The sequence below is a fragment of the Erithacus rubecula genome (genome assembly GCF_903797595.1).
Source record: "Erithacus rubecula genome assembly, chromosome: 21".
Taxonomy (NCBI): domain Eukaryota; kingdom Metazoa; phylum Chordata; class Aves; order Passeriformes; family Muscicapidae; genus Erithacus; species Erithacus rubecula.
In genome coordinates this window covers 8,847,273-8,861,368 of record NC_136673.1, presented here as the reverse complement: position 1 = coordinate 8,861,368, position 14,096 = coordinate 8,847,273, and the positions used below count along the sequence as shown (strand labels likewise).

Genomic DNA, 14,096 nt, shown 5'->3' with positions numbered 1-14,096 from the left:
TTGCAGTGATTTAGAGCTTTGCCCCACAGTTTCCTCTGCTCAAAGCCAGCAAATGCTGGAGGATTGGATTGCTGTGGGAATGGCTCTGCCCTGCTGACCCAGGGGCTGCAGGGCCCAGGGACTGCTGAGTGGCAGCAAAAGTTTATTCTGCATCTACTCACTAGACCAGCAAAACTCTGTGTGAGTCTGAATCCATCCTTATCTGAAAATCTCTTGTGTCCCTGAGCAGCCAGAGTGAGCAGGGCTCTAAATCTCTGTCTGTGTTTTATACATTTATACCTGGGGTTATTTCTCCCTCCTCATGACTTTCAGAGCACGTTTGGGGACAGCTTTGGCTCTTCAGACACCTGAAGCCTTTGCAGAGTAAGAAAATCATGTCCAGAGAGCCCCAAATTTACTGAATTTACTCCAAGTGCAGGAGTTCTCCCAGGGAATGAATGATTTGTGCTTGATCAGAATTCCTTCCTTCCTTCCTTCCTTCCTTCCTTCCTTCCTTCCTTCCTTCCTTCCTTCCTTCATTCTTCCTTCCTTCCTTCCTTCCTTCCTTCCTTCCTTCCTTCCTTCCTTCCTTCCTTCCTTCCTTCCTTCCTTCCTTCCTTCCTTCCTTCCTTCCTTCCTTCCTTCCTTCCTTCCTTCCTTCCTTCCTTCCTTCCTTCCTTCCTTCCTTCCTTCCTTCCTTCCTTCCTTCCTTCCCTTCCTTCCCTTCCTTCCCTTCCTTCCCTTCCTTCCCTTCCTTCCCTTCCTTCCCTTCCTTCCCTTCCTTCCCTTCCTTTCCTTCCTTTCCTTCCTTCCCTTCCTTTCCTTCCTTTCCTTCCCCAAGAGCTCCTGTGCTCCCAATTTTTCTCCAGAAAATGCAAGTTGTGTGCTCAGAGGAACCTGATGAGTAACTGAGGCACTGCTGGTGGGAATCAGAATATTTGGAGTTTTGCTGGAACTGGGTGCCCCTGTAGCATCTCAGTTTGAGTCACATTTTGTGACACTGTTGGAGTTCCTTGGTCTCATGAGCTTCTAGGTTTGTGCTAAAGTGTGTGAAATGCATTTCCAGAGAGTCACAGAATGGTTTGGGTTGGAAGGGACCTGAGAGTTCATCTTGTTCCAATCTCCCTTCTGAGGATAGGGACACTTCCACCAGTCCAAGCCTCATCTAACCTGGCCATAAATCCTCCTGATCTTCCAGATAAATGTCCTGTGGGGCTCAGAGAGGGGCTGGGCAGGAGTTTGCTGGGGCAAAACCCCCTTGAGAGCCCCAGGCAGAGCCTGCCCTTCCTCACCCTGAACGTGCCCCACCTGTCCCCAGCAGGAACAGCCTGCACCCAGCTCCCATCCATAATTCAAACCCACTTAAAGCTGCTTAAAAATGAGAGAAAGGGAGGACAGGCTACGAAATCAAAATAAAAACATTCAAAAAGAGGTAGAGTCCCTTGGCCAGCCTGTTCTTTTTGACGGTGGCAGAGCTTTCCCAGTGCCAGGCAGGCTCATGAATAAAGCAGCTGAGTGAGTTCACGCTAGCTGGGGAAAGAATGAATTTTTTATCAAGAAACCCTGTTAGCATATTTATGTATTGATATATTGGTGCCATAAGCCTTTGGATCAAGGCATAAAAGAGCAGTGGTTCTGCTTTTTCAGCCTCCCCAGCTCTGGAGAAGGGGAGAAACAAAGGAGAGGATTTGCTTCTATTTAAACTTGGCTGAATTAACATTAATATTGCTTGCAACAGCTACAGTTAAAACGTGTTCCTACATCTCCTGCCATTGTGCAAAATTAAAATGCTGCCAGCTTTGAGGATTTTACCCGGAGTCCTCTCATATTTGGGTTGATTTTATGCATTTGGATGCTTTCAGAGGAAAGCCCAGCTTGGGATTGGTGATTTGAGGGAATTATGTGGTGGCTGCCCCATCCCTGGCAGTGTCCAGGGCCAGGACACAGCCCTGGAGCATCCATGGGGACGTTCCTGTGCCAGCTGGGTTTGGCTCTGGGGGTCAGCACACCCCAGCCCTGCAGAGCCCAGCACCAGATGCTCCCTAAAACGGGCTGGAAGATCAGAAACCAGAGAAACTGGGGTGGATTCGAGCCAAGAGCACATTTAAACTGGGATGGGGAGAGAAAGGAAAGGCTCCCTGCAGATTGTGGTGTGGAGCAGCACACGGGGTCAGCACTTGAGGAATGGGATTTCTCTCTCTGCCCTGCTGGGGAGTGTGGGAGCTGCTCACCTTTCATCTGGCTGTGACCCAATGTCACCTGCTGGAGGCTGGGACTGCAGCAGAGACCTCCTCAGAGCAGGGCTCAGTGCTGTTTCTGGGGCAGAACGGCCACAGAAGGTTTAAAAATCGTGGGTTTTTTTTTTTTTTCTCCTTCTCTTTTCACCGTAAGGCAGGTTCCACGTGCTCTTGTACATGCTTGTAATGTTTTTGATTTTAATCTCAGTAATTTCTGTGTTCATTTAAATGTCAGAATACGAGCAGATAGAAATAAATCACCCGTAAATAGCTTTGCTAATTATCAGAAGTGGTGAGGAAGAGAGTTGTGAAAAACCAGACCGAGGGTAAAGAGAGTTCATCTCTCAAAGACAGCTGAGAGTTCTCAATGCAAAAACACTTAACTAAGGGAATATTACCCTTTAATTGCCCTGAATAAGTCAGGCTGTGCCATTGATTAGATTCGATGAGTAAATCTAGGTGTGCTGCATTTTGTATTTGGATTAAAAACACGGTAAAAGCAAATGGTCTGTGGTGTTTGGCTGTATCTGTCCAATTAAATCCTGTTATTGACCCCCACTCGTTTACGTGGCAGCTCTTAATTGTTTGTCTTTCACATGAAAGGTTGTTTTATGTGCAGTTCCTTCCCCTCCCAGAGCAGCTCCTGCTCCCTTGGATGGAGCAGTGGGATCTGGGATGACCTGTGAGGCTCCCTGGGGTGGGGAGCAGGGAGCCAAGAGCAGGCAGAGACCCTGGGATGGGATGGGATGGCAGAGGGATGCTGGAGCAAGCCAGGCTTTTTTGGCCATTTCCTGGCGATGGGATGGGGCTGGAGCAGAGCTGCTGCTGGTCCTGCAGCAAGAACCTCCACCATGAGAATCCCAGATGGGTTTGGGCTGGATGAGACCTTAAAGATCACCTCATCCCACCTCCACCATGGGCAGGGACAGCTCCCACTCGCCCAGGCTGCCCCAAGCCCCATCCAGACTGGCCTTGGACACTTCCAGGGATGAGGAAACTCTCCCTGGAGCAGCCCTGCCTGCCCTGGGAGGGTGGGTGATGGCCAGGGCTGCAGGAAAGGAGATGAAAGATGATGGAAAGGCATTTCTGGGCTCTGCAGCACAGCACAAGCAGCAGTTGGCTGCTTTCAAGTCGATTGTTTCAAAACATATCTTGGAATGAATTAATAAGCAGACACAGCTGCCACCTTGTTAACAGGGGGAAGCTCTGCCTGAACAGCTCTGTGTGCCTGAGACACAAAGTGAGGATTAGTCCTGGCCTTGCTCTGCTCTTGGACACCTCACAAAAGGCCTGTGGTGGGAAGCATCTTGTGCTGTGCTGGAGAATGCCCTGCTCAGCAGCTCAGGGCATTAATCCCCCTGCAGGACAGCAGCCTTTGGCTTCTGAGGGTGTTACAGCTGCCAATCCCCCCAGAGCCTGCCCCTCGAGGGGGGCTGTGCTGTCACTGCCTGGGCACCAGCACTGCACAGAGGGAGGAGAGAGCCCCTGGGTGCTCAGAGCCAATACAGGGATGCTCCAGGATTTAACTTTCATATTTTTAATGTATTTGTAACCCTGCAGTTCTTTAGTGTGTAACTAAACTCCACACACAGTGTGAGCTGCTGCTCTCCCAGTTTGGGCAGACACAACAATTCCTCTCCAGGCTGGGAATCAAGGACACCTCAGGGCCCCAGAGATGGAAACAAAAGTGAGTTTTGGGGAGCAAACTTGGGGTAAATGACTTCATTACCTGAAGCTGTAACTGGGAGATTCACCCCCAATGTGCAAATGGACCAAATTTATAACAGTGTGAAAACCTGTGACCCATTGTCCATTTTGGGTGTAGCCCCTGTGGGGCTTCATCTGCCCAAAATGTACCTGAAGCCCCTCAATAAATAGAACTGCTTTTTATTCCCTTTATTTTTTTCTGGCCTCTTTTTCTAGGTGGCCCCAAAAAGGCATCAATAGGGAGTGAACAGGGAAAGGTTGTCCAGTGACACCCAGCTGTGAGCAGTGACAGCAGCTCCAGGGTGGCTGATGGACCAGAGTCACCTGGAGCAGGCTAGAGAGATGTTTTTGGGGAATTGGGAGTTGAGTATTTGGTATTTTAGCATGCTGGGTACATCCTGCTACCATTGCCAGGACAGGAATGGGGGCAGCTGTGGGATCATGCCTCAGTTTCCCTCTGTGCAGCTGTGGGAGCCTTGTGCTCTCACATTTAGGGCACGTGGATCTTTCCAGCCAGGGCACTCCTGGGGCCAGGTGTGGGCACAGCTCAGGGGAGATGGTGAAGAGCCCCATGGCTGTTTTTAATCAGGAGCAGTGTGAGAGCCCCTGCTGAAATTCTGGCAGCAATTCTGGCACCTTGTGTGGAGTATTCCATTTCTCTTGCCCTCCTGTTTCGTCTCTGTGGGCACAAGTGGCACTGACAGACAGCCAGACATTACAGCAGTGAAATGTTGTAGCTGGAACATAAAAATTGATTTGATCTCTTGGCTCCTCCTGCTGAATGAGTGAGCCTGGAGCTTGGTGGCTCTGCGGATGAAGGGCTCAGGGCAGACAGAGTTGCCTGTGAGACTCTGGGGGCTTTCCCTGGGGGAAGGAGTTTGGTTTTCCTGCCAGCAAACGGGTTTTGAGTCATTAAAGCACCTCCCTGTACTCTGTTGGGTACTGTACTCTCTTGGGTTCCAGCTCATTTGGGAGCACTGGGCAAGGTGCTGCACATCCAAGAAGGCTCTGCTTTCCCAGGAGCAGTTTGTCACCACCTGTGCCTGCTGTTTGTCACTGTACCAAAGGGAAGTTTGTCCTGGATCCCCGTGAGCGAGGCAGAGCAAACAGAGCCCGGCCCTGCCCTGCCCTAAGCAGGAGCTAATCCAGCAAATGCTCAGAGAGGGGGGCTTAATTGCTTGTATTTCAACACATTCCATTTTTAAGGGCTTTGATTGTGGCATGGAATTGTGGATGTGTCGCCAAGTTTGGGTTTCAAATGGGGAAATAAATGATAAACGATCATTTGGCAGCGGTGAACCCGCTGCACTCCCTTTGCATGTTTATGTGCTTCTCCCATCTGTTCCTCCCTCCAGCCCCTCCCCATGGACTCCCCAGCCCCCCTGCCTGGCTGACAGCATTCCCAGCCTCCAGAACCATGGAATATGATGAGCTAAGGGCCCCAGTGAGCCCTCCCTGGATGGGACCTGCCTGCTGCAACCAGAGATGTCTGAGTGACAAGAGGAGAGCTGAAGAGCAGCCCCTAAATATAAACCCTGGGATTGCTCTGGAAATGGCCCCAGGCACTTCCCCACTCCTCCTTTTTCTCTGCTTCCAGACAAATGGTGCTGCAGGCAACACCTGCAATTGGCTTTACTTCTTCCCTTTCATCATCACTGGCTCCTTTTTCCTGTGTGTTGGGAAGGGAGCACTGAGGATGAGTTTCCTTCCCCTCTGAGCCCATCTGCAGAGATGCAGGGCAGGAGAACGGGGAGAGAGCTGGAAGCCAAGAGCGAGAAGAATGGAAGCACAAAACAGGGAATGAAGAATTGGGGTGGGATGTCAGGTATTCCAAAGGCTTTCAAAACCCTCATTGGACAGCTCAGAATTTTCCCTGCATTTCTGTTCCTGTTTTCCCAGCCTGTTTCTCCTTAGATCCATTTGTCCCTCACCAGCTGGCTCTGCCTTGAGCAGGGGGGTGTGGTGAGGTTGGTGAGTGCCCCTTCCCCTCCTCTGGGTCACTGATGGACTGACACAGCCATTCCTGATGTGTTTGCTGTTTGGAGAGATGCTTGTCTGGTGTTGGATTCCTCCTGGGGGAAGGATTTGTGCAGACACCCACACTATTAACCAGCACCAGGGGTTTTACTTGTGTCAGTGCTATAAATATTATCACCTGCCAGAAACACTCTGACACTTTGGGGTTCATTGTTCATCTTGTTACACAGAGACTTCTGAGGTGGTACCAAGCACATGTACAGCTCAGGTAAAACATATTTGAAGTGCTTCCTTTTCTGAGTCCTGCAAGCAAAATTATTCTTGGAAATACAGTTGGGAACATTGGCCAAAAAGCATCACAGATAATAAGTTAAAGACACCAATATCAGAATTAACACAGTTTTTGCCAGTTGGTGTTTGAGAGCAGTTTCTGCCTTTGGGCAGGGAGGTGAGCTCAGGGCTCCTGTTTTCCTTTAGCCTCTGCAGAGGAGGGAGAAGGACAAGGGAAATGCAAGAATTTACTTGTGTCAGTGCTGTAACTGTTATACCTGTCAGAAATGCTGTGATGTAGGTTTTGCCTGTGGCTGACTTCTTATACAGACTTTTGAGGTGGCACCAAGTACATGCATGGCTGAGGTAAAGCACATTTAACCATTTCCTTCTGTGAATCTTGCAAGCAAAATTACTGTTAGGAATATGATTGGGAGCAGTGACCAAAAAGCATCACAGATAATAAATTAAAGCAGAATAAATGCAGTTTTTGCCAGGTGGTGTTGGAGCTCTTGTCTGTAGGCTCTTGGGCAGGGAGGTGAGCTCAGGGCTCCTGTTTTCCTTTCCCCTCTGCAGGAGGAGGGATAAGGATGAGGAGAATGTGTTTAGGTCTTTACTTTCCTTTTTGCTCCCCTTCTCCCTTTCCTCCCACCCAACACCAGATCCTCAGATTGCTGCATTCTTCCTGCACAAGAGGAATTTGCATTTTCCTCAGCACTGGGATTCTATCAATGGCCATGTGGCATTTTCCTTTTCAGCACTTCCCTCGTGGCTGGATGCAGAAACTTTGTGATAAACTCACCAGCCTTCCCTCCTGTTCCTGTCCCACTGCTGCCTGCTCAGGGTGGGTTTGGCTGGCAGGAGCCCAAGGTGCTGAGTGGCACATGAGGAGTTCTGTCACTCCAGAGATCCTGGCTTTCTTGCAGTCTCCCTGTCTGTGTGTGAGCAGATTCTGGGGTTAACTGCAGCCCAGCTTCAGGGGAGGCTGTGGCTCCCTGCTGGAGTGGCTCAGCTCAGATGGAAATGTGCTGCTGAGCTGGGGAGGGAGGAGGATGCTCTGGAGAGCCTTGGGCCACCTACAAATGTGTTCTGGGCCTGCAGCAGGGTCAGCCTGGAGCTGTGGAATTGTTTAGGTTGGAAAAGGCCTTTTACCCATGTCTGTGGATGCTGGTGAGAGTCAGGAAAAAAACAGTTTGAGTTTTCCCAAACTACTCAAAGGAAAACAGGGAAAAAATAATTAATAACAAAGCTAGCACCTCCTGTTGTAGACAGGAAGAGTAGCTGAAAAACATGATGTTTTTGTAAAAGCATGTTTACAAGAGGTGCTGCCTTCTTTAGACCAATGAGCTTAATTCTGTCCTTGGTTCTGCAAACCAGTCTATAAAAGTGTGATTATTTCTGCAATAAATCACTTCTGCTTTCTGGACAAAGCCTGTGTTGCTGTTTTCTTCCATGGCTCCCCAGCCTCACAGTGACACATGGCCCCCACACAGCTTTGAAATCCCTTCAGAGATGTGGAGTCACATCTCTGGGCAGCTGTGCCAGGGCAGGGCAGCATTTCCATGAAGGAATTTTCCCAACATCCACCTTGATTCCCCCTGCCCACCCTGAGCCACTCCCTCTCCTCCTGTCCCTGTCCCTGTTCCCAGAGCCCGACCCCCCCAGTGTCCCCTCCTGTCAGGGAGTTGTGCAGAGCCAGAAATTCCCCCTGAGCCTCCTTTTCTCCAGGCTGAGCCCCTTCCCAGCTCCCTCAGCCTCTCCTGGGGCTCCTTCCCCAGCTCTGTTCCCTGCTCTGGACACATTCCAGCCCCTCCAGGTCCTTCTTGATGAGCCCAGAGCTGCACAGAGGATTTGAGGTGCCCAGCACAGGGGTGGTCACTGCTCTGGTGCTGCTGGACCATGGCTGTCACAGCCCAGGTGCCATTGGCCTCTTGCCTGCCCGGGCACCCCTGGCTCATGTCCAGCTGCTGTTACAGCACCCCCAGGGCCTTTCCCAGCTTTCCAGCCCCAGCCTGGAGCTGTGACCCAAGGACAGGGTCCCTCATCCCATTGGTGTCACCCCATGGATCCACCCTGGGCTGGCCCCTCTGCAGGCCCTGCTGCCCTCCAGCCCATCCACATCCCTCCAGCCTGGTGTCACCTGTGAGCTCCATCCCTCAGCAGGTCACTGACAGAGAGAACTGAGGGATCTCCCCACTAGAGCTGAGGAAAAGCATGGTGTGGATATTGGGTCAGTCAGTTCCTTGGCTGGAATTTCAGCTGTGCACACAGCAGAACTGACAGGCCATCAGTGGGGACACTCCTGTGGAATTCCAAGGGGAATTGCTCTGCCCTGCAGGCTCTGTGTGGTGTTTTCTTTCTGAGGTGAAATAACATTTATGTTTGTCTCTCCCTTTTCTCTTTGTTCCCAGACGAACGACGCTGCAGGAAACACCTGGAACTGGCTTTACTTCATCCCTCTCATCATCATTGGCTCTTTCTTCATGCTCAACTTGGTGCTGGGTGTCTTATCAGGGTAAGGCACTCATGAATTTTCATCCCCGCTTGGATATTAAAAGGGAAAATGTGTTGACTTTAGCACTGGGATATTGCTGACAGAGATGGGTGAGAGAGATGGGGTGTCCTAGCCCATCCTCTCCTCACAGGGGGATATTTCTGGATATTTCTGTAGAGTCCTAGGATGGGGATAGGCTGCTGAAAAACCCTGAACTGAGATGGTTCTGAATCCAGACCCAAGAGTGAAGTGAACTGTGTGGAATTAGACTGATTTGGGTCAGTGCAGCCAACACTTCTGTGTGGCCTTGAAAAGCCATCAGGAACCTGCTGGGGCCAAGGAAATGCTGGAGTGGGACATGGGAATGCCCTTGGTGCAACTGTGCAGCCTGGGGAAAGGAGATGCTCAAGCTCAAGGCAATTAAAAGATCTCAGGTTTGGGGGTTTTTTGCTGGTGGTTTTTATTTTCTTGCATTTGATTTCTTTGTTGACTTGTGTTGTTTGTTTGATCTCTGCCTGGTTGAGCCAATGCTTGGATTTTGGGGACATGCTGGTCCCTTGATGCTCAAACCCCAGGGGTCAGCCAGGGATTTGGTGTTTGTTGCAGCTGAGTTTTGGGCTTGGACCTTTGCAGGAATTGAGGAGCCAAGTCTGAAGCTGGAGCATTCCCAGCATCAGGGAAGATGTGATCTGGAATTAACACACTCAGGACTATAAAGCTCTCAATCTTTGGCACCTCATTCTGCACTGAGTTTCTTCTTAGATCATGCAGGTGATTGAGATCAGAGATGTATTAAAATCTGGGTTTTTTCTGCCTCTTGGCAGCAGGGGAAGAAAAAATGAGTTGTTGCTGTGTGGTAAAAGCCCTTCAATGCTGCACCTTTCCTCTCCCTTTTTAGAGTGACTGGGGAAAGGGTTTTCCAAAGAACATATCAATGCTGGTTTATATTATTTTGTCATTATTTCCCCTCCTCAAAGCACAGGCTGTGGGCAGCAGTGCAGTGGTGTTTGAGGAGGGGAGAGGGCTGTGGGTGAGGCTGTGTCCCACCCTTCAGTGCAGGAATAATCATTGTGATCAGTAACTGATCAAAGCCATTTATAACTGGTCAACAACTGACCCAAGCCATCTGTAACTGATCAATAACTGATCAAAGCCATTTATAACTGATCAACAACTGACCCAAGCCATCTGTAACTGATCAATAACTGATCAAAGCCATTTATAACTGACCAATAACTGATCAAACCCATTTATAGGGCATCCTGGTGTATCAGAGGCTTTGTCTGATGGCTGATTTTCAGGGATTACCCCAGCAGGGCTAAGTGTGGCTCATCTCCCTCGTTCCGCAGTGGGATTTAAACCAACCCACAATCCTGCAGGCTCCTGTTCCTTTGTGCTGGAATCAAAGGGCTTTGGTGAGCAGGAGCTGGAGACCTCTGTCTGACTCTCCTTAAAGCCTCTTCTTGCTTAGGGCAAAATATGAATATTATATAAATGTGTATCTCCTCTTAAAAATACAGCTCTGTGCAGGATTCCCTTTGTCAGTGGTGAAGATGAGAAAATCTTCCTCACAGAGGGGAGCTTTTAATTTCTGTTCCACAGAGTGGTTTGACATCCCTGCCTGGAATAATTCCTGGGGAGAGGCTGAGGAAATAAACAGCACAGCACAGGTATGGAGCACAGGATTCCTGGTGGGCTTGGAGCAGCTGAGCAGGGAAGGAAAAAGGTGTAAAAAATATAAAAAATCCTTCCCAGTGAGGGTGAGGAGGCCCAGAGCAGCTGTGGCTGCCCCTGGATCCCTGGCAGTGCCCAAGGCCAGGCTGGACACTGGGGCTGGAGCACCTGGGACAGTGGGAGGGGTCCCTGCCATGGCAGGGGTGGGATGGGATGAGCTTTAAAGTCCTTTTAAACCCAGATCATTATTCTATATCTGAATGGAGGAGTGATAAGAAGGCACCAGAAAAAAATGAAAGCTCCTCAATGTTGTCAATGTGCTCTGGAACCAAAAGCCCAGACAGCACTGTGGAGAAAATGAAAAGGAAAAAAAAAAAAGAGAAATTTCTTTTGGAGTTATTCTTTGCCTGGGTGTCTGCATGGAGAAAGGCACAGAGAATTGAATTCCACAAGATAGAGCTTCACTCAGGGACATGAAGCCATCACTCCCAGAGACAGCATCAGCTCCTGAGAGACTCCTGGCAATCCCCTCCCTTCCTGTTTCAATAAAACAAAGTTGATTGAGGTCCAGGGAATCCACAAACAAGCCCTGAACAGGGTTAGCTCAGCAATTGTTCATCTGCTGCTGACTTTCATGGCCTGAACACCTCATGGCCTTTACTGTGACCCTGCAGGACCTCAGGGAATGCTGTGCTCTGCTTCCCCTCCCATCCAGAGAGGGAGCAGAGGGCACAACTGAGGGATGTGATGCCCCCAGAAAACAACTGCAAAGCTCAGATTGGGTCACTGCTTTCCTGAGCTTGTTGGGGTCTTTGTTAATGCCCTTTTCCACAAAAGCCCTGTTGGAATCACAGAACATCCTGAGCTGGGAGGGACCCCCAGGGATCACTGAGTCCCAGCTGGGCAGGCTGTGCTTTATTTTCCAACCCTTTGCCATGTGCAGCATCAGCAGGATGGGGTTAAACTTCAAAATGTCCCTGCTTGCACTTGTTTTGGATTTACCTGGCCGTTTTTCCTTGCTGTTAGTTTTGAGCTGTTTTCTCTGTGTTTATGCATCTCAGTGGGAAAAGAGGAAGCTGCAAATTTCTGAAGGAGGTGAGCAATTGCAATAATTAATATGGCAATAATTAATGCCAGAATCCCTGAGTGGATTGGGTTGGAAGAGACTTTAAAGCTCATCTCACTCCACCCCCTCCACACCTTCTACTATCCCAGGCTGCTCCAAGCCTTGTCCAACCTGGCCTAAAACCAACAAATTATTGAGCTTCCTCCTAAACTGTGCAGAGTTTTGCCATAAATCTTGATGGAATTTTCTGCTTTTCTGGAATTATTTCTGAATCCATATCAACACTGAGGAGATATCAGTTATGAGTGGGTTTGTCTCCTGGGTTTGCCTGTTTGAGCAAATCCTGTAAAACTGACCCTGTTGAGATGCCCAGACCCATCTGCTCCCAAAATGTGCAACAAGAGGTGAAACCTGTGCTGAAATAAAGAGCAAGCAATTTTCCCTCTGTGCTGATTCTTCTGGAATCAGGGGGCAGGATGAGAGGAAATGGCCTCAAATTGTGCCAGGGGAGGCTCAGATTGGAGATAAGAAGAGTTTTTCCATGGAAAGGCTTGGGGAGCACTGGAATGGGCTGCCCAGGGTGTCAGCATCCCTGGGAATGCTCAAAAAACATGTGGAGGTGGCACTTGAGGCCATGGCTGATGGTTGTGTGCTGATTTAGAGGCTTTTCCAACCTTAAGGATTCCATGATTTTGTTATTGGATGCTGCTGGGAACCAGGGAAAAGCAGCCTTGAAGCCTTGGGTTTCTCAAGCTGCTCAAGGACAAGAAATTATAATAATGATTAAACACCTGCAGGTGTGTGAGAGAGGTGATGTTTTGCACAAAGCATGTTTTCAAAGAGGTGTTGCCTTCTTGGACCAATGAGCCTTTTCTATTCTGTTTTGCACGATCTACCCTATATAAGTGCAGTGTTTAAATAAAGCTCTCTCTCATTTGCTTCTCCATTACACAAGGAACTGTGTTGAATTACCCTTTTTGCTGCTCCTATAGCCTCAAATGCAACATTCTGTAACAGCAGCAAAGGCAGGGCAGTGAGGGGAGATGTAGAAGTTTGGTAAAGACAGAAGAGAGAAATGAGCCCCAGTCTCAGGCTCCAGCTGGGATGCCAAGGAGTTCAGTAATTCCTGGTGGAATTCCAGCTGGGCTGGACCTGCTCATCCCAGTGCTAAAGGTGGGCTCTGACTGGGGAGATTGGGATCAGCTCCTCCTTGCCAGGCTGGATATCACCAGGAAATACAGAAACCGTGTCACAGGAATACAGGAAATGTTGTGTTGTTTTCCAGGGGGATTGAGAGATTTCCTGGAGTGGTGCAGTGGTCAGAGGTTCACAAGGGAGCTGTGATGGAAGCAGCTCCTGAAGTCCAGGGAGTTTGGTTTTTTTTTTAATGGAATATCTGGGGTTCTCCAGCAGGAGAGAATCCCATTTGCTCTGGAGCAGGGGTTTAGTTTCCCTTGTGGGGGATTTTCCTCCCTGCTCCTCACTTTATACTCTCCCCCCCTCCTTTCCATTTTCCTTCCCTGGTGCTTGATTCTTCCACGAACCAAGAAAACTCAGCAGCCCTGCAGAACCCAACAGAGCAGAAAAATACAGATTATTTCCTTCTGCAGGAGCTATTGCTGAGTGCCACAGCTGATTTGGGAGCTCAGGACTGCACAGGGCCAGGAGAGCAGGAGCAGGAGGGGAAATTCCTCTCCCTTTTCATACCAATAACATCCAGGAGCTCATTTCCTTCTGCATGTGAACTGTGGAATTCTGGAATTCAGAACATGGGTGTGTTCTGCCCATCCATGTGCTGGGAATTGTGCTGGGGTGACTCCCCAGTCACAGACACACACAAGAAAGGGGAAAATGTAGATGATAAAAATAAATAATTGAAAACTAGGTGGATTAGGAGATTCTACACCCGCTTGAAGTTTTGCTGGCCCATCCCTCCAGCCCCTCAGGTGATGTTATCCCTGTCCCAAAAACTGGGGCACCTTCCTTCCCAAAAACTGAGGTGACATTTTCTGAGAGTGGAAAAACCGCAGTGGTGAAAATGTTGAGGAATTTGTATCCATAATGTATTTCCCCTGGAACAGCCTTCTGTGCTGACTGCAGGGGGGGGGTTATTTTTATTAGATAATTTGTAAACTCTTTATTTGTGATCTTGGTAGCAATAAAGGGGAATACAACTTTTCCACCAGAAAAATAAAAAAAGATTGGCCGCCTCTGTTGGCAGCACAAGATTGTTCTGACTGCAGACCATGGCAGGAAGGGCTGACCCCAGCTGCCCTCCTGTGTCCCTCAAACACAGGGTCATTTGCTGCTTGGGATGGCACAGCTTCACTGCTGACCACAGAACCCCCTGGGATGATCCCAATGAATTTTTTATTGAACTCTGCCCATGGTTTGCAATGAGGAAGGGAAAACCCCTACATGGAGCTGAGAAGTGCTGCCCCACAGTGAATAATTTCTGACTTAAGTCTGGTTTCTTGCCATGTGCTCCCAAGGGCTTGGCACCTTCATCCTCATTCCCATTCCCATTCCCATCCCCATCCCCATCCCCATCCCCATCCCCATCCCCATCCCCATCCCCATCCCCATCCCATTCCCTCCTTGTTTTCCTGCTGTTCCCTCCCTCAGCCACCTCAGTGCTGGTTTTCTCCTCCTGCTGCTGTTCCCCTCATCCCAGCTCTCAGATTTTTCCACA

The 14,096-nt window shown here is 49.4% G+C and overlaps 2 protein-coding genes across 5 annotated transcripts in view; both read left to right on the top strand.

The window, feature by feature from the left end:
- EHMT1 (euchromatic histone lysine methyltransferase 1) overlaps positions 1–14,096 on the top strand; it is a 460,745-nt gene that overhangs the window by 268,921 nt on the left and 177,728 nt on the right. The gene's annotated exons all lie outside the window — the stretch shown is intronic.
- CACNA1B (calcium voltage-gated channel subunit alpha1 B) overlaps positions 1–14,096 on the top strand; it is a 292,116-nt gene that overhangs the window by 128,500 nt on the left and 149,520 nt on the right. For all 4 annotated transcript variants that reach the window (XM_079324218.1, XM_079324217.1, XM_079324216.1 and 1 more), the window contains one exon: positions 8,582–8,685. In XM_079324218.1, the coding sequence (XP_079180344.1) occupies positions 8,582–8,685 (104 nt within the window). The remainder of the gene's footprint in view (positions 1–8,581; positions 8,686–14,096) is intronic.